This window comes from Pan troglodytes, chromosome 10 (genome assembly GCF_028858775.2).
Source record: "Pan troglodytes isolate AG18354 chromosome 10, NHGRI_mPanTro3-v2.0_pri, whole genome shotgun sequence".
NCBI classification, from domain to species: Eukaryota; Metazoa; Chordata; class Mammalia; order Primates; family Hominidae; genus Pan; species Pan troglodytes.
In genome coordinates this window covers 112,876,012-112,894,798 of record NC_072408.2, presented here as the reverse complement: position 1 = coordinate 112,894,798, position 18,787 = coordinate 112,876,012, and the positions used below count along the sequence as shown (strand labels likewise).

Genomic DNA, 18,787 nt, shown 5'->3' with positions numbered 1-18,787 from the left:
CCCCTGGTATAGGACTTGAATTCCTGTCATCCACCAAGCTCTCTCTGGCTTCTTGACCTTGGCACACATGGTTCACACTGTCCGGAATGCTCTGCTCATTCCTTTTTGCCTGCTCCTTCTTTGGGGTCTCTGCTTGACTGCCTCTTCTTCCAGGAAGCCTTCCCTGATCCTTCTCCCTTGGCAGGGCCAAATGGCCCTGTGTAATGTATTCTGGAAGTGCTGAGCAGGAAGCAGTGGGTCTGTCTGGCTGGGTGGACCAGAAAGCTTTCATGGAGGAAGAGGGATTGAATTGGGTTTTGAGGGATGGGTAGGAGTTTGATAGTAAGGAGCATGATGATGGCTTTTCAAGAGGAAGAAACAGCAAGCACAGGAACACAGCATGGAGACTAGAAAAGGAAAGTAATGCTTACTGAGCCCCTGCTAGAAGCTAGAGCCCCATGTCAGACCTTCCACACCTTATTTCATTTGGTCCTCAGAATGTCTCCACCGGGGTGGGTGTGATTACATCATTTTACAGAAGAGGAAGCTCTTGCAGCTAATAAGTGATGGGACTGGCTACAAACCTATGGCTATTTGACTCTAAAGACCAGACACCTGATGAATTCTACTCTCTACTCTTACTATCCAAATTTGCCCTACATCTAAGAGCACATCAAATGAGGGCACTGTTTGGTCCATGCTTTGGTCAGCCTTACCTTGTCTGCAGGCAGGCTTGCAGACAGCTATCACTGCGAGAGACTCTCCAAGTGCTAATGGTGGCTGATGGCCAGGCTGAGTCATGGTGGCCAGAGTAGCCATGCGGGGATGCCAGGGCTGTGTGCTGTGAGCTGGCACTGGCTGCTAATTAACATCCATGGGAGCTGCTGCTTGGACGCGCCCTCTTTTAAGAGCCTCCTCACATTGTTCCTGGTGGGAATTTCTTTTCTTTTAAGAGAGGCAGCATGAGCTTAGATCCTCTGAAGACAGAAGCCGACCCCACTCACTTCTGCTCCTTGTTCCACTCCCTGCCTTCACTTCCTGGCAACTCAGGAGTGAGGCTGTCTTGAGTGAAGCCACAGCGATCAACTCCAAGGCCGGAAAGGAGTTATGGAGTGTACCTTCCTGGATGGAATTGCTGTCTTCCCGAAGAGTTACGCAGAAAGTGCATTTCCTCGTCAGCCACCTGACAGCAATAACTCCCCTTTATGTAGAACTTTACAGCTAAGGCAGCTGTTCACCGATGTCTCAGGCAAGCCAGTTTACCACCCTGTGCCTCAGTTTTCTTATCTGCAAAATCAGGATAATTTTAGAATTCCACTATCTGCAATCTTCCAGATAGGGTTGTTGCGAGAATTTACTACATCAATATATGTAGCACTCACAGAACCGTGCCTGGCATATAGCAATGCTGCTACTGTTACTTTTATTTTTAGAGACAGGGTCTTGCTCTGTCGCATAGACTGGAGTGCAGTGGCACCATCATAGCTCACAGCAGACTTAAACTCCTGGCCTCAAGCAGTCCCCCTGCCTTAACCTTGAAAAACACTGGGATTGCAGGCATGAGCCACCACACCTGGCCTATTTTAATTCTTTTCTTGTTTAATCTGGCTTTGATTTTCACAGCACCAAGTGATTGGCGGTATTGCAATTCCATTTGCCAACAAAGGAATCTGAGACTCAGAGAGGTTAAATAAAGTAGTCATAGCTAACATTTACTGAAGGCCTACTGTGTGGTAGGTAGGCATGGTGTAAGCACTTCCATGAATCAGTTTATTTGGTTTGGTACCAGCACTTCCAGGTAGGTGACATTATTATCGTCAACCCCACTTTACAGATGAAGAAATGCAGGCTTAGAATGGCTAATGTGCAAGTGCGTATTATACACTGGGGCTCTTGTGAAAATGCAGTTTTAGTGGATCTGGGGCAGGGCCTGAGTGTCTCAGTTTCTGAAATGTTCCGAGGTGATGCTAATGCTGCTGGTCCGTGGGCCAGATTGGAGTGGGGTGGGATTAACTAAAGTGCCTTGGGTTAGATGCTGGTAAGAGGCAAGGCTGAGATTTGAACTCAAGTACTCAAACCCTGAATCCTTTCCTTTTCCCATCCTATGATGCAGCTTCTCACTCTGAACATGACTGTATTATAAATGAGTGATAAGATCTCCTGGCTCTTTAATGGGCAGTGGCTTTAATGCTTTTGGTTCCCTGTTTGCCTGGTCTAACAAACGATTGTTAAGTCGGCCAAACCATCAGCCTTACCATAATGGCTGTAATTTATAGCGTCAGCTGGTCCCAGGACTATTCCAGGAGCTTTACATACGTATTCTCTACTCTTCTTACCTATGTGAGGTGGGTTCTAGTCTGAGTTCCATATTGCAGATGAGGAACTTGAGTGACTTGGCAGGTCCCACCCATCACCTAGTAACGACAAAGCCATGATTAGCCCCAGGTTCTCCTGGACCCAAAATGTCTGATCTGTGGAGTGCACCACACTTCCTCTTAAACACTGCAGATGACTGTTAGACCATCACTAATTATTATCATTGCCATCAGCATCCTTTCCTATCAGTTAATGTCAGCAAGGTGACACTTCAGTTTTCACCAGATGAGCTCATTATAAACAGTGTTCTGGAGTTAATCCTTTTATGGTGGTAAAATATATGTAACATCAAACTTACCAGTTTTAGGTACACAGTTCAGTGGCATTAAGTATACTCATATTGTTGTGTAAGCATTACCATCATCCATCTCTAGAATGTTTTCACCTTCCCCAGCTGAAACGCTGTCCCCACTGAATAGTAACTCCCCTTTCCCCCTCCTCCCAGCCACTGGCAACCTCCATTCTGTTTTCCGTCTCTGAATTCGACTACTCTAGGGACCTCATGTACATGGAATCATATATGTCCTTTTGTGTCTGGCTTATTTCACTTAGCATAACATCTTCAGGGTTCATCCGTGTTGTAGTGAGGTTAATCCTTTTGAAATGTGAATGAATAATTACTTCCTCATTTATCTTTCTAACCCCAATTTTCATGCAGTGGGGAACACCTCTGGAAAGGCTTGATAACAATAAAAACTCCAAATATTAAGGACCCGAGCCTTGAGTTCCAGGGCTCCTTTCGAGAATTGAGGCTGAACTGAATAGCACAGGGCAGGGGCAGAAGGTGGTTCTGAATCAGTACGGGGCAGGGGAGCAGTCAAAACAACAAGCAAAAATGCCAGCTAGGTAGGTACCTTTCTCCAAAGCTTGCCTGCTAGTGTGTCAGCAAAATTCTGCAGCCCAGTCGCCTCCTTGCTGGAAAGTCATCCTCTCCATTTGCAGCTGATGTTCTGTTGGAGAAACTGTACGGCTTGGGAAGACCCATGTGCTCCTTCATGTACTTGCTGCTGTTCTTTGCAGCCTTTAGCAAAACTTCTTATGCCCTGGAACCTTCAGCTGCTTCACTTTTAGAGCGAGGGGCAGGATTAACATCTGTTAGGGCTCTTTCAGATCAAAGTAATTCTGAGATGTGATTATTTTTGTTTTATGATGTTTAAAATCAGTATTTCTCAAATTTCAGTTTGTCATCCTTTTCATGGATTTTTGCCTTTCCGCAGTATCCTCACTGCTATTTTACTTAATATTTTTGTTGAGTTCAGGTCACTTTTTAAAGTTCCGTCTATTTGAAAAAGAAGCCCTAAATAATTACCTTAAGTGGAAAACCAGTATCACTTACCATGAATAGAAGATAAGCTCAAAACTAAGTATAATGGAAACCAAATAGCATTCTGAAGTTCCAGCTTGATGTTGGTTGCTGCTGCAGGCTAGGCCGGAGGCCTGGTCTCTTTGATAAATGCTAAAGAGATACTGAAGACACACCAGTACCCAGCTGAGACCTTCTTCTTGACTTAATCCAAAGAACTGAAGGTGAATCCAGAAAGGAATGAATTTTTCATTTTATTATTCAAAGTTATTTAATTCCATTATTATTTGGCATCTAAAATTTCTCTATTTCTTCACTGTCAAGAGTCCCTGGCATTGGGATAAACTCTGCTTCTAGTATAATGAAGGTAATTAACTCCCTGGATTTAAAGTTGGGAAGCAAATATATATTGAGCTCCAACTCTGGGCCAATTACTGTTGTAAGGACTTTACATACTTTATGTCATTTAATCTCCACCATGACACAGTAGGGATAGACACTCTTCCTAACGCTATTTTACAGACGAGAAAACTGAAGCTTCAGAGAGGTTTCATAACCAGTGGCCATTTCCCCTCTTATCAATAGTTGATATAAGTTCCATATGGCATTAAATCTTAGAGCCGAAGCCTAAGTTTGAATGGCTCAAGATCTGAGAACGCTCTCTCTCTCTCTCTCTCTCTCTGTGTGTGTGTGTGTGTGTGTGTTGATTAATACTGCTTTCCCATCGAAGTGCCAAGAACACAGGCTAATCTAGATTTCTATTAATCTTGTGTCAGTGGCAATGACAGTTTTACTGGGAGAGGCTGATAAACATCAGTCTGTGAGGATAGGAGTGGGCCATAACATAAACACACTTCTCCAGAACGGCTACAGAGCAAACGAGGCTGCCCAGACTCGGAGTGAAAACTCCCGGCGTGAGTGTGTGCATGTGCAGCGGGTGCCTCTCACATGCACATGTATTTGGAAGCTCATATGGTGCCCCAGGCACTGCCAGGCGGGAAGAGAATGCATTTTCCTGTGCGTAGCCATTCCATTCCTCTTCTGATTGACAGGGCACACTTCATAAAGCTTCCAACCAACTTCCTGCAAGCAAGTCAGGGGCCTTGATAAGAAAGTGGAATTCAGGGCAATGAAGTGCAATCTGAGCCCGGAGAATGCATTTTCTGAGGCTGGTTGTACACCAGCTGCTTTCAATGACATTCCATTCATTCAGGGATGACTTTTACAAAATAGGCTGCTTCTAGGGGCTGTGACCACCACAGAGCCTTGGTGGTATTCAGGCTGGGCTCTCTCTGGGCATGTGAATCATGCAGCTCATTTCCAAGCCTCAAATGGAAATCAGCTTGGAGAATGATGGAAACCTACAGGGGCTCAGCTTGCAAAGCTGGCTTAGAGTGGAGTGAAATATACAGGTGACCCAAGGGCAGGGTGGCACTGTGGTTTGAAGCTTTAGAGACACGGGGGTTTATATTGCTGCATATTAGTTACTCATCTCCTTAAATGAGTAACCTCAACTCCTTAAACCTCAATTTCCTCATCTGTTAAATGAGTTTTTCAAAAAATATGTGGTAAAGTGGACATAACATAAAACTGACTATTTTAACCTTTTTTAGGCATGAAATGCATTCACATTGCTGTGTAAACCAGGTTTTTGTTAAGATTAGATTAAATAACTTAAAGTGTTTGGAGCAGTACCTGATAATTGGAAGTTGTTCAAAAAGTGGCAACTAAGTTTATTATTATTATTATTATTTTGCATTGTATATTAATTATCTTGTGCTTTTCAAAATATAATCCCTGTACCAGTGACAAGTGTTTCTTGGGTGTGGGCAGGTGCTAAGCAGTGGATGATACAAAGATAAGGGGAGGATGTGGAACCTGCCAACTGCCTCAGGAAACTCAGAGTCTGGTAGGGAAAGCAAATATATATATGTATATGTATGTATATATGTGTATATGTGTATATATGTACATATGTGTACATATACATATATATGTAAAAGTGCTGTCATAAATGATAACACATAAAACACTTCAAGAAACCAAAGGAGAAGAGAATGATTCCAAGGACTGTGGAGTACAATGAAAACAAGGCTAGATGAAACATTTGCATCAAACTTGAAGGTTATGAAGCACTGTTACACTCATGGTCCCATCTTATTTTTTTTTTTTTGAGATTGAATCTCTCTTTGTCGCCCAGGCTGGAGTGCAGTGGTGTGATTTTGGCTCACTGCAATCTCCGCCTCTCAGGTTCAAGTGATTCTCATGCCTCAGCCTCCCGAGTAGCTGAGATTACAGGCACGCACCACCACGCCTGGCTAATTTTTGTATTTTTAGTAGAGACGGGGTTTTTCCATGTTGGCCAGGCTGGTCTCGAATTCTTGACCTCAAGTGATCCGCCTGGCCAAGGTCTCATCTCGATTGATTTCTTTTTCTTATTATTCTCATGATGATCCTGTGAGCTAGAACAGGGAAGGGATCATGGATTCCCATTTTCTGGTGGGTAAACTGAGGCTCAAGGTCATTAAGTGACAGATAGGAGCAGAGTTGGGACTGAAATATGATGACTCAAAACCCAATGCTGTGAGTCAATTAGTCCATTTCATCTTGAGTCACAAGACAGGCAAAATACAGTTCTGATCAGGGTGTGAGTGGATACAGAGGTGGTATCACCAGTTGTGTAGGTCAGGATTTTTCCGCAGTGTGATATGCACACCACCGCAGATGCAGTATAATTGGGTAGACCACAGAGGGAGAATTCTTAAATTAATAGTTACACACTTTAATGTTCATCAGAAACATCAAGCCAGTGATTTTGTGAATGTCATTTCTCAGAGCAGGTCTAAATTAAAGTTTAAATAGAGCATCCATTTAAAGAGTAATTTCTAAGTAAGTTGCAGAGCTTGTAGTCTGCAGATTTGGTAGAACTTGTGATGGATGCCAAGGACTGCAGCTAGGAAACACTGACCTGCTTGGGCTGAGTGGTCCTTTATGAAGACTCAGGGCTGGAGAGAAAATGGCGATCCAGCCAGCAGACCCACCCAGGTGCCCTTCATCCACTCTGTGTGCTGTGTAGTGTGAATTGATCCAACACAGACATAATCTGGAATGCTAACAAGTCTCCCTGGGTCTTGCTTCTCTTTGTAGATTGCTGACTTTGGGCTTTCCAACCTGTACCAGAAGGATAAGTTCTTACAAACGTTTTGTGGGAGTCCACTCTATGCATCTCCTGAGATTGTCAATGGGAGACCTTACCGAGGGCCAGAGGTGAGCAGCTTGCCCAATGTGTATGGGGCAGGGGAGGGGAGGGAGAAGAGGGAGGAAGGGCAAAAACTGGATTCGAGAAATGCTTAAAAAAACAGAGCCTAAAAAAGCAAGCAAGGAAAACGTTTCCTTATACGATTATAAAAGCAGTTAATGTATACTCCTGGGAGGAAATTTGGGAAACCCAGAAAAGCCTAAAGGAGAAAATAAAGGTACCTGCCATCCCCCTAGAAAAGATAATCACTTAAAACTCTAGTGACTTTTAAACTTTTCCCAATGTAGATCTCTGCATTTCAAAAATAATTAAGATCAAGTTAATAAAAGGCAAGATATACATATGTATGTGACACACGTATGTATATCTTGCCCTTTACTATGAAAACTATCTTGTGGCAATTTCCAAATTCATTATTAAAAACATGATTTTAATGACATTTTATCAATGAATATACCAAAATTTATTTAGTAATGTCTAGATGTGAACATTTAGTTTTTTCCCTATTATATCAAAACAGACAAAACAAACAAACAAAAAATTGCCTCACTCTGGGGTAAATATCTTTTTTGTATATATTTTTGGCAGCATGCATAGCTGACTAAGGAAATACATTTTAATGACATCTTCTAATTCATGAGACATACATTTCCCTACATGCTAGCGCTTTCAAGGGCCACTGTAAGATATGGGTATGTGGAAATTTTATTTTGAAAATGAGTGAGTTGTGAGTGATGATTCTCTTTTTGAAAGATGGTTCTCTTTTCAGAGAACTTCATCCACTCAGTATCCTTTAAATAGCAGCTGCTCAGTGTGTTGAAATGTTTTCTTTCAAATATTTATGTGTTTGAGAGTGTTCGGGGGCAGGGCTGAAGGGTAAAGAGAAGGATGCCAAGACCATCTATTAACTGCAATGAAGAGAAAGTCTTTCTAAAATAAGAATGTGAGGGAGGAGCATAGAACTCAATTTACAAACTTGTAGAAACTCGACACGAAATTTCTCATAGATAACGAATATTTTGGTCTTCGATGACCTGTTTTTGAGGTTCCAGGCTAGCAGTCTGTGATCTGGTCAGCAAACTCCTTTATTTGGCCACCTTAGTTTTCATTAAAAAAATTGAACAAACATGTAATAATTGGGAGATTTCATGTAAAAGTTTGGTTTCTGACTTCTCTTGTAAAACCAAAGAATCGAGCAGTGCTGGGCCCATGTTACTACATAGCAGCAATTAGCTAAGGAGAGGCTGTCTGCCTAAGACAGGTGAATGTACTGTACAGTTTGTCTGCATCCCCAACTCTATGTCATAACCCCAATTCTTTCTTGCTTCGTGTATATCTGTTAAGATTTCAGTTTGTAATTCCTGATTCATTTGAAGAAAGTGCAGGAAGGAATTGATTCCTGGATTAGGAATGAAGAGCCCTGCATCCCAGTTGTACCTCCATCACTGGGGCAGGGCCTCTGGAGAAACCATTTAGGTTCTTCGTGCCTCAGTATTCTCATCTGTTAAATGGGGCTGAAAATAGTCCTGGCTCTAACTGCTTCACAAAATTATAGTGAGGATTAAAGAAGATAATCTGTTTAAGAAAGTTCTTTACTAGTTGGGACCACTGGCCTCTGTTCAGAATGGAAAGGTCAGGCTCTGTAGCAGGTCCCAGCTGCATTGCTGTCAGGTGTCAGGCTGCACTAGGAACCTATCTTCCAGGTGCTAAATTCAGTTCCTGGGGGTGTTGGGGGTGGCTGCTCACAGGCTATGATGCTAATGGTTTGGAAGGCATCTTGGGATCTGTTTCCCAGCTCTCCTATATGTGCTGTCTCTCTGCTCCAGGTGGACAGCTGGGCCCTGGGTGTGTTGCTTTACACTCTTGTTTATGGAACAATGCCCTTCGATGGTTTCGATCACAAAAACCTCATTCGGCAAATCAGCAGCGGAGAGTACCGGGAGCCAACACAGCCCTCAGGTGCGTGCCCTGTGGAGGGAGGGTCAGAGGTGGAGGGGAGAGAGATCTGCTTACCCAACTCTTATTTTCTGCTTTTGTTTTAGTATGTCTGTCTGGAGTCACCTGGTTTTCCTCTTTCTTCTTCCCAGAAGTGTCATCCTTGGCAAAACTGGCTTATTAGGCTGCTTTCCCCAAACCTTCCCAAAGGAAATTTTCAGAGCACACCTTCTAGGAGTCCTGTTTGCTTGCTTTGTGGATCTGGGCAAGTCACTTAATCTCTTTGGATTCAGATTCTCCACCATAAATAAAAATGTTGGAAAAGATATTAGATGAGGTCTCTCCCAGTCTGAGTAGACATGGAAACCACTCACCTGAGAATGTAAATACTGTGAGGGTGGCCACTGCTCTGTCTCTCACTACTGTGCCACTGGCATGGGGCATGGCTCATGGGTACTGTCTCATTATTGATTTCTGTGTAACAACTCTACCCCATCTGCCCCTACAAAACAAACTCAGTGGCTTACACAACCATGAAATCATCTCTTTCACCCCTGTGGGTTGGGAAGTGCTCTTATGGCCTTTCTCTCCTACAGTTGTAAGCAGATGGCAGTTGGGGCTGCTGCTGGGGCCGAATGGTGGACCTTCCTCAGTGCTCTCTGAGGTGCCACCCCACAGTGGCAGCTTGGGGTTCTAAGAAGGAGGAATAAAAAGTTGCCGAGCTTTCTTTCTTTTTTAAAAATTTTTCTTGAGAGAGTGTCTCGCTCTGTTGCCCAGGCTGGAGTGCCAGTGCCATGTCCATGCTTGTACCCAGATTGTGTCACATCTGCTGTGTTCTATTGGTCAAGACAACCACGGTCATGAGCTTCATCTCTTGATGGGGAACATCATGCCTGTATAGAGAGTGTGTACAGCTGGCCATCACTGGTCATTTTTGTTAACAAATGAAGTTAACATTGGCACTTCATTTATATACATACTATACACATGCATATATATATATGTATATCTGTATACCTACACATACACAGTTGATTCTCATTCATAGTAGTTATGTTCTACAAAGTTGCTACAAACACTGAATTTGTGAATATTGAACCATTGCTCTTAGGGGAAATAGAGGGTTAGGTTCCTGAGAGCCTCTGCTCACAATATTTTTGTTAACTGATTGATATATAACCTTGTTTTATGTGTGTCTCTGTTTAAAGACACCTTATTTAATCTATATTATTAATTCATTAACATCAAACTCAACAGCCAACAGCACTGTAACTCATGCCTAAACAAAACTGATCTAAGACACTTATCTTCTCCATAAGGCACATCACAGCCTTCTTGATGGAATAAAAATTCCAAAAAATGTGAGAAATACAGCACTAAATAGACTGAGAAAAGGACAATTTGTATAATAGTACGAGAACTGAAATAAGAAGGCAGAGTGTTGCCTTGTTTGACCTCCGCTGTGAATACATATGTGTGTTGGGGTGACTCAAACTTTTTGCTGCTCTGTGCATATGCAAAAATGACTGCAAAAGAGCTGCGAATATTGATTTTGAGGTTACCAATAAATTTTAGCAAGTAGGCAAATTTGCAAATACAGACTCTATGGATAATGAGGCTAGACGGTTGTATGTGTATATATACAGATATGCATTATCTCTCTCTCTATATATAATTTTTTTAACAAGCCAGCCTGTTCTTTTTGGAAAAATTCAGAGTGACCTCTAAAGTGGTCTTCTTTGCCTCACCAGCTAACTGATGCCAATGCGGTTCCTGGCACATTGTAGGCGTTCAAGAAATACTTATTGAATGACTGAGGATGATCATCTTGGTACTTTTCAGGGGTGTTTCTTGCCCCAGTCCCTATTACCAGGCCTTTGCCAGCTTCTCATTCGCTTACATAAGCAGCTGAGGGGAGGTGGCAGCTTCCAAGAATATAATTCACCCCAATTGGGGGAACACAGTTTGAACCTAAAAGTCAGTTTATAAGCTGTGAGAGTCAGTTGGTTCCTGTGGCCTTCTCAGCATCCCTTTAGGGGTTTTCCCTAATTCTCTGGCAGCAGAAATTTGCAGGTAGAATTTCCAGACAGGCTGTGAATGGGAAGCAGATATAGATCACTTCTCTGATCTGATAGCTCAGTAGAAGATGGCTTATGTCAGAGAGGGAAAGAAGGCAAGCTCACTGAGTGTTGGTCTCAGAACCTGGCCAGGACCTTGGGGCGAGGCCAGCTTTGGAGATGGCCACGCTTACTGCCCAGGTGTTCCAGGTAAGTGCCTCTGAGCCACACTCCATGTTCTGTCTCTGGCATGCTTTCCCAGTGACTGCAGGTGCTTTGTGTTTATACAAGCCCACCTTTGGAGGAATAAAGAAAGCCGTGGTTATCTACACCTGTTTTTCCTCTGGTAAAATGATATTCGCCAAAGGAATGGTGGGGCACCTCTCAGGGTCAAGTCTGGATTCTTTCTTGGTTACCTGACCTTCCACATTTTCTAAAGATTCAAGATGATGAAAAGCTTAGTAGTTCTATGACATTTCCTCACTTACAGGGAAAACATGCCATAATGTGATGGCACCCTGGCCTGTGGTTCCAAGTCTTGATTATGCTTTTGATGGATGATCTGAAAGGCTGGGGCTTCCTGCTCCATAATGTGGCTGGACCAGGTCTCCAGATGGATTTTTCCTAGAGGGAGTGTGTGTCTTTCGTCACTCCTGGAGGGTCCCACTATCACAAAGCCAGAAGCTCCCACATAATGCCCAATTCTTTTTGTCCCTTGTCCCTTAGATGCTCGAGGACTCATACGGTGGATGCTGATGGTGAACCCCGATCGCCGGGCCACTATTGAGGACATTGCTAACCACTGGTGGGTGAACTGGGGCTATAAGAGCAGCGTGTGTGACTGTGATGCCCTTCATGACTCTGAGTCCCCACTCCTGGCTCGGATCATTGACTGGCACCACCGTTCCACAGGGCTGCAGGCTGACACTGAAGCCAAAATGAAGGGCCTGGCCAAACCCACGACCTCTGAGGTCATGCTAGAGCAGCAGCGGTCGCTGAAGAAATCCAAGAAAGAGAATGACTTTGCTCAGTCTAGTCAGGATGCAGTGCCTGAAAGCCCATCCAAGCTGAGTTCTAAGAGGCCCAAGGGGATCCTGAAGAAGCGAAGCAACAGCGAGCATCGCTCTCACAGCACTGGCTTCATTGAAGGTGTAGTTGGTCCTGCCTTACCCTCTACTTTCAAGATGGAGCAGGACTTGTGCAGGACTGGCGTGCTCCTCCCAAGCTCACCAGAGGCAGAGGTGCCGGGAAAACTCAGCCCCAAGCAGTCGGCCACGATGCCCAAGAAAGGCATCTTGAAAAAGACCCAGCAGAGAGAATCAGGTTACTACTCTTCCCCAGAGCGCAGTGAGTCTTCGGAACTGTTGGACAGTAATGATGTGATGGGCAGCAGCATCCCCTCCCCCAGCCCCCCGGACCCAGCCAGGGTAACCTCCCACAGCCTCTCCTGCCGGAGGAAGGGCATCTTGAAACACAGCAGCAAATACTCAGCGGGCACCATGGACCCAGCCCTGGTCAGCCCTGAAATGCCCACACTGGAATCCCTGTCAGAGCCTGGTGTCCCTGCCGAGGGCCTCTCCCGGAGCTACAGCCGTCCTTCCAGTGTCATCAGCGATGACAGCGTGCTGTCCAGCGACTCTTTTGACTTGCTGGATTTGCAGGAGAATCGCCCTGCCCGCCAGCGCATCCGCAGCTGCGTCTCTGCAGAAAACTTCCTCCAGATCCAGGACTTTGAGGGGCTCCAGAACCGGCCCCGGCCCCAGTACCTGAAGCGGTACCGGAACCGGCTGGCAGACAGCAGCTTCTCCCTCCTCACAGACATGGATGATGTGACTCAGGTCTACAAGCAAGCGCTGGAGATCTGCAGCAAGCTCAACTAGCATTCCAGGGCGCCAGGGGCGGGCGGGGGTACGAGGGAGGAAGGGGAGCAAGACTTGGGCTCACAGGCTGGTTACCTCTTTGCTGGCTGTGACAACAGACTGAAAAAGGATTGGCACTGTCTCACTTGGCCAAGTTTGCAGCCTTGAGCCAACACCTAAAAGGGAGAGGTGGGCTCTTCTGCCAGTTCTGTCAATTGTCAGTCAGAATTTGGGCCCTGTTTGGCATTTGCTTTATGGCACCTCCTAGAGGACCAGATGTCCAGGGGAGGTGGTATTGACTGGCACTCAGTGGGTGGAGAGGAAGCATATGTGGAAGGAGCATTTCCTTAGAAGTCATCCAGATGCTTCTGGAGGAGGGGCAGGAGACACTTGGGCTGTTTGCCTTGGGTGAGCCCAAAGAACTTGCCCCTTTTCTCCTTGCATTAGCAAGCTAGGTCTGGCTGCGCGGAGCTGGCAAGTAGATTTCAGCAACTTGAGCTTGAGTTGATGATCAATTAATAGTGGCTGCCAGTTGTGCTGGCGTAAGTGGCCCACATCATGGGGAAGGAGTGCTGTGATTGACTAGTAATGGCTACCACGGGAAAGGGAAGGGGAAGCAGTAGCACTAATGCTATGTAGTTGTCATCTTTGATCTGGCTAGGCCCTGGGAATCGGGTTTAGTCATCCTGTGGGATCTATGTTAACTCTTTCATGCCACTGGTGAGGCATTTGTTAATTTGCTACTCAACTTTGAGGAAAGACAGGGCCTTGGTCAGAGAGAGAATGCTCTGAACTCTGCTAAGGACATAGAGTCAGCCCATGGTGATTTAGCTCCTTGCTGTTCACCTCCTCTTTCCTGATGTCTGCCTTGCTCTACAGCACAACCTCTTGAGGGTGGACAGGGAGAAAGATGATGGTGTCAGAGGTCAAAACTATTATATATGACAGGGCACAAGATGGTCTGTGATCTTTGCACAGATGAATGGAAGTTGATGCACACCAACAAGAGGCAACTTGTCACTTTCTTTCTCAATATTAACTGGAATGCTGCCTCTTGGGTTCTCACCTGCATGGATGCTTTGAGTTGGACGTGATACTGTCCATATTCTCCAGAGGATTACCTGGCTGAACCATTGGCTCTGTTCACCAGTGACAGATGGTTTCCCCATCCACTGAGTGTAGCATCCTCAGAGGTAGGCAAGTTTGCTTCTAGGGAGTAAGCATGTAGATGGGATATTGGGATGAGGAAAGGAAAATCAGGTAGATGGTGCTTTTTCCCCCCAAATCTAAGTGTTCTATGTCATGGTTTTAAACTTTGACATGAACTCCTGGGCTTTGGGGGAAGAGAAAGTTCCATTCATTTAAATGAATAAGGTGTTGAAAGAGTGCAGGGGGTTGGGAGGAAGCATGTAAGAGAGGGAACATTTCCTTAGATGTTACCCAGATGGTTCTGGGGGAGACAGAAAAGAGGTGCGGCAGGACTCTTATCTTAAAAAGTAAACAAAACAAAACAAAACAAAAAACTAGATATGTAATTTCTGAACACCCAGATCACAATGACAAGATGCCACTCCAACCATGGGACACCTTCATGATACTAGGTTTGTACTTCCTGGTTTCTGGGATGACTTCAGATTCTGCTGGCCAAGGCAAATTGAACTCAGTTCAAGATGGCCACCACTGGTAGACGTGTAGATAGAAAAGAGGACTGGTCTTGGGAACATCTTTGGAAAAACCAACAAACAATAGTTCTAGGGAGATGAGAAAAAAATTCACCTTACAGTGCTAAGAAAGTGCATTAGAATGGAATTGCCCTTTCCTTAAGGAGACAGTTTGGGCTCTCCCCTTGCCACCGGCTCTAGTGTTTTGGTTTATGCATTCCTTCAGGTTGAGCTGAGCAGTGTGTTATGGGAAGCTGCTCAATTTCCTTTCATTCAATTCCACCTCCTTCCTGAACTCTAATAGAGGTTAAAAGGGGAAAAAAAAAAATCTGTAGATAGCAAATTGTGTGTGTGTGTGGGGGGTGGGGGTGTGGGTGCATGGAGGACAACCTGCAACTCTGAGCTCCCTACTTCCTGCCTCATTTCATGCAGTCTTTTCTGAACAGCCTATGCTGCTGCCCTGCTGGCCCCTTGCGCACGGCAGCTGGCCGTGTCCGTAGCTGTCAGTATGACTTAGATCTAGCTCCTACCTACTGGTTGATGTGTTTTTTCCTTTTGCCAAGTGATTGAGTCTGTTTAGTAGTTTCCATCATTCTAGTCTTTAAGTAAAAATGACACTATTGAGGAAAGTCAGTCTACTCCCTTCTTCCTCCCCCCAAACACGTGTTCTCTTTTGTCAGGAAACTCAGCCAGTGGACTGTGGCAGAGAAAGTCCTCCACTCAGAGGCAGAGACTGAGTTAAGTCATAGGTGGCCTTAGGCATCTGCATTGTTTGCAGGGGTTAAGTTTTCCTTCCAGTGAGGGCTGGAGGGATGAATTAGCTGGTACCTGAAGCCCTGCTTAGCTCTGACACTCTGCCAACATCCTCTGATTCTAGGTGTGGTGTTGACTGTCCTTTCAAGGAAAAACTTGCAATAGAGGGAAAAGCCATTAAAGCAGCTCCCTGCTTCATCATTAAGTCCTGTCATCCCTACCAGCCAATCCCAGTCAAAGAAGTTATGCTTTATTCACTTCTGTGGAATTACAAGTGAGAGACACTTCTAGGACCTGATGGACAAAGCAGGAGATTCACTGTCAGCTTTCCTGGTCCTCTCCTTACTTCTGTGGGCCTTGCACCGTCTTAGTTTACACATCTGCCAAAGGGGTAGAATTACACTTCTTTTTACAGGTAAATGTCAAGGCACAATCAGTTTTCAGGAAGTGCTTCAAGACCCCAGGTGAAATGAAAATGCTAAGTACCCTCTGAATGGCCATCCCTGTTACCAGGTGCTGCTTCTTCAGATGATGGGGAGCACTTTTCAGGGTGAAATTCAGGCGAGTTTTGCCCAGGCCTGCTGTCTTGAGTACAAATGTGAATGATCGACTGACTGCTTGTTGCCAAACTGGAAATGTTCTGTAGGGATTTACTGGCATGGTATCATTCCTAGAAGAAAAAAAGAGAGAAACTTGACTGCACATTAAAAAAAAAAAAAAAAAAATCCACATTGTGACTTTTATTTAATTTCTATTTTTTTTGGTAATAAAAAGTTGACTTTTTTATTTGAATTTGTCTTTTTTATTTATTGGTCTGAAAGGCATTTCAAAGGTATTATAATAATATATTGGTGTAATTTAATTGGTGCAACATGCTTTATGGCTCCTGTCAAAATTGGTTTTCACTCATTTGATTGGTTTGAGCCCAGAACAGCCTACAGGGGAAAAACAAGCTGGATAACCACCCAAAGTGTTTGTATTTTCATTGGAAACTGATTTTTGTTTCATTTTGGTTTTTGTTTCTGTTTTTATTTTTAAATTAAATAAATTGCAATGAACTGAACCAGAGACCTTGCTTCTTTATTTGGTGGTTTTTTCTTAGTCAAGTAAGTGACGGAATCAGTATAAGTAACAGAGACCTACCCAAATGAGTTTAAGCACAAAAGGGAATTTATTCGAAGTTCTCAGAAGAGGAAATGCAGCTTGCAGTGCCGCTGGAATTAAGAATTGGAGTGGTGGATTGAAGAGGACAGTATACCCTCTTTTCTGCTTCTCTTTGCATATCAGCTTTCTTCTCCTTTTATAGCCTGGCTTTCTTCTCCCTGATTGTGGAACCCACCTTGGCTTATCCCATAGCTTCCAAATTTACATGTTCTCAGTCTTGGTTTCCAAAATAGACTACTCACCAGGTTCCTTAGTTCTGAACTGGAGACGTCATCAAAGGCTAACACTCAGCCACGCTCTTTCTCCACATTTCAGTTTCCTGTGCCTGCCCTTTCCCTAGGCACTCCCCTCTATCCCAAGGGCAGGAAGTTGCTAATCTGATTGGGATTAATCAGAGTCCAAGATCAGTGGGTCACGATTTCCTAATGGGGAAGGCCACTCACGGCTCTGCCTAGAATGACAGTATCTTGAGTCCCATTTTGCCACTGTTTCTTGTGTAAATAGACCCTCCAGAAAGCTCTTGGAAGGAGAGGTGCATCATAGAGCAAGATTGAAGAGTTCCTGGATCCTGGCCATAATATCAAGTGACATCAAACCCTACCCTAGTATCAAACATTAGAGAGTGATGCTGTGCACAGAATAGTAGTGTTTTAGGATCCATGCCAGAAAAGTCTGACTTCCCAAAGAAATTACAACTTGCACCCCTTTTCTAGTTTACTGGAAGAACATCTGATGTAGCATTGTCACATTTAGCAAATACAACTACAGAATGCCTAGTTACATTTCAACTTCACATATACTATGAATAATTTTTCAATATAAGTGTGTTCCAGACAATATTTGGGTCATGCTTATACTAAAAAAAAAAAAAAAAATTCAAATTTAACTGAGCATACTGTATACTATCTGGCAACCTAACCTGATAGGGCTTAGTTGTCCAAATTGACCAGGTGCTGGGTATGGTAGGAGGTTGGGGAATGGGTGCTTATAATTGTGGCTTGCCAAATTAGAACATGTTGGTGCCTCTCAGGTTGGGCTGAGGTTGGAAGAATTCCAAGTTCAGTCTGGACTTGATAATTGCAATTAAGTTGCTACACCTTTTTGGAACTCAGCTTTCTCAGCTGTCTAATGGGTATATTAATTGCTCTCTTATCCAACTCTAACAGGGCTACGAAAAAGAAGGAATGAGAGAAATTCTATGAAGTCACCTTGAGTATAAAACTCAATATGAATGAGAAACAATAGTCCTTTCTTTGCAGGGCAATAGTCACTGACTTAAAATAGGACATTTAAAGGCCTGTGGGCTTTTAATTCTTGCTACAGCCCCTGCCACCACTAGCAAATGGGCAGTAAGTTGCAGTTAGAGGGGCTGTAGGTCATTTGTGGAGTACATTTACTTAGAAGTGTGGCCCTTGGAAAATACATAATTCTGTATCCAGGCAGAAAGAATAGCCTGTGCATGGCCTAGAGGCTGGACCAAATGTGACATAGTAAGGGTAGTGAAAAAATAGGGGTGACGGTAGTGGCAGCAGTTGACATGTTGACAACTGTTGCGGGGTTAATGGGCAGTGGTCACTTTAAGGAGGAAAGTTGAGAGAACTAACATGTATTTAACTTCTACGTAATGCCCACTCCATCTTTATTCAGTAGCAAATGGCAGAAATCCACTCAGACCATATTAAGTAATGATTAATTTACTGCTTCATGGAACCGAGAAGCCCAAGTGTGTGTCTCACGCACAGTTGGATCCAGGAGTTCAAGGGATCTCATTGGCCTCTTTTTCACTCACTCTACCTGGATGAGGCTTTTTTCTTAGGCAGGCCCTCTCCACATGGCAGCAAGACAGCTCCTGGCCAAAGCAGGGTTATGACGTTATTTTAGAGTGTGATCCTCGAACCAGAGAGGTTCTTAATGTCCTAGCATTTAGGGAACAAGGAAGGACTGTGATTGGCTTTGTTTGGGTCATGTGTCTCCTTCTGGCCCATCACAGAGTCTGGGTGGAGAAGTGCTCTGATCGGCCAGCCTGGATCATGTACGCACCTTGTGGTATATTTAAATGACACGGAATCACACAGAATGTGGGAGGACAGCTCCCCAAAGGAAGGAATGCAGAGCCAACGATGTTAGTTACACTTTTTGGGCTTCAATTTCCTCACCCATATAATAGCATTAAATAATCGCTAATTTTCAGAGTTATTGTGAAGATTAAATGAAATAAAATTCCTAACGTGGTGCCTGGCACATAGTGGATTTTTAATTTATACAGATAATCTCAGGGAAGACAACAGTAGTAATACATTAGAAAGAAGATATATTTGTTAGGAAGATTTTAGATGTAAAATCAGCTATAATATCAGAAAATTCAGCTGAAATTGGCTTAAACACTACAAGGGCTTTATCAGCTCATACACTTGGAATTCTAGAGGTTGGGGAGTTTCCCA

The 18,787-nt window shown here is 44.0% G+C and overlaps 1 protein-coding gene across 1 annotated transcript in view; it reads left to right on the top strand.

The window, feature by feature from the left end:
* Nucleotides 1-16,245, top strand: part of NUAK1 (NUAK family kinase 1) — a 75,581-nt gene extending 59,336 nt beyond the window's left edge. Inside the window, exons 5-7 of the mRNA XM_001161041.7 lie at nucleotides 6,806-6,925; nucleotides 8,744-8,876; nucleotides 11,636-16,245. Coding sequence (XP_001161041.1) covers nucleotides 6,806-6,925; nucleotides 8,744-8,876; nucleotides 11,636-12,789 — 1,407 coding nt within the window. The 3' untranslated portion in view covers nucleotides 12,790-16,245. The remainder of the gene's footprint in view (nucleotides 1-6,805; nucleotides 6,926-8,743; nucleotides 8,877-11,635) is intronic.
* Nucleotides 16,246-18,787: the final 2,542 nt, after the last annotated feature.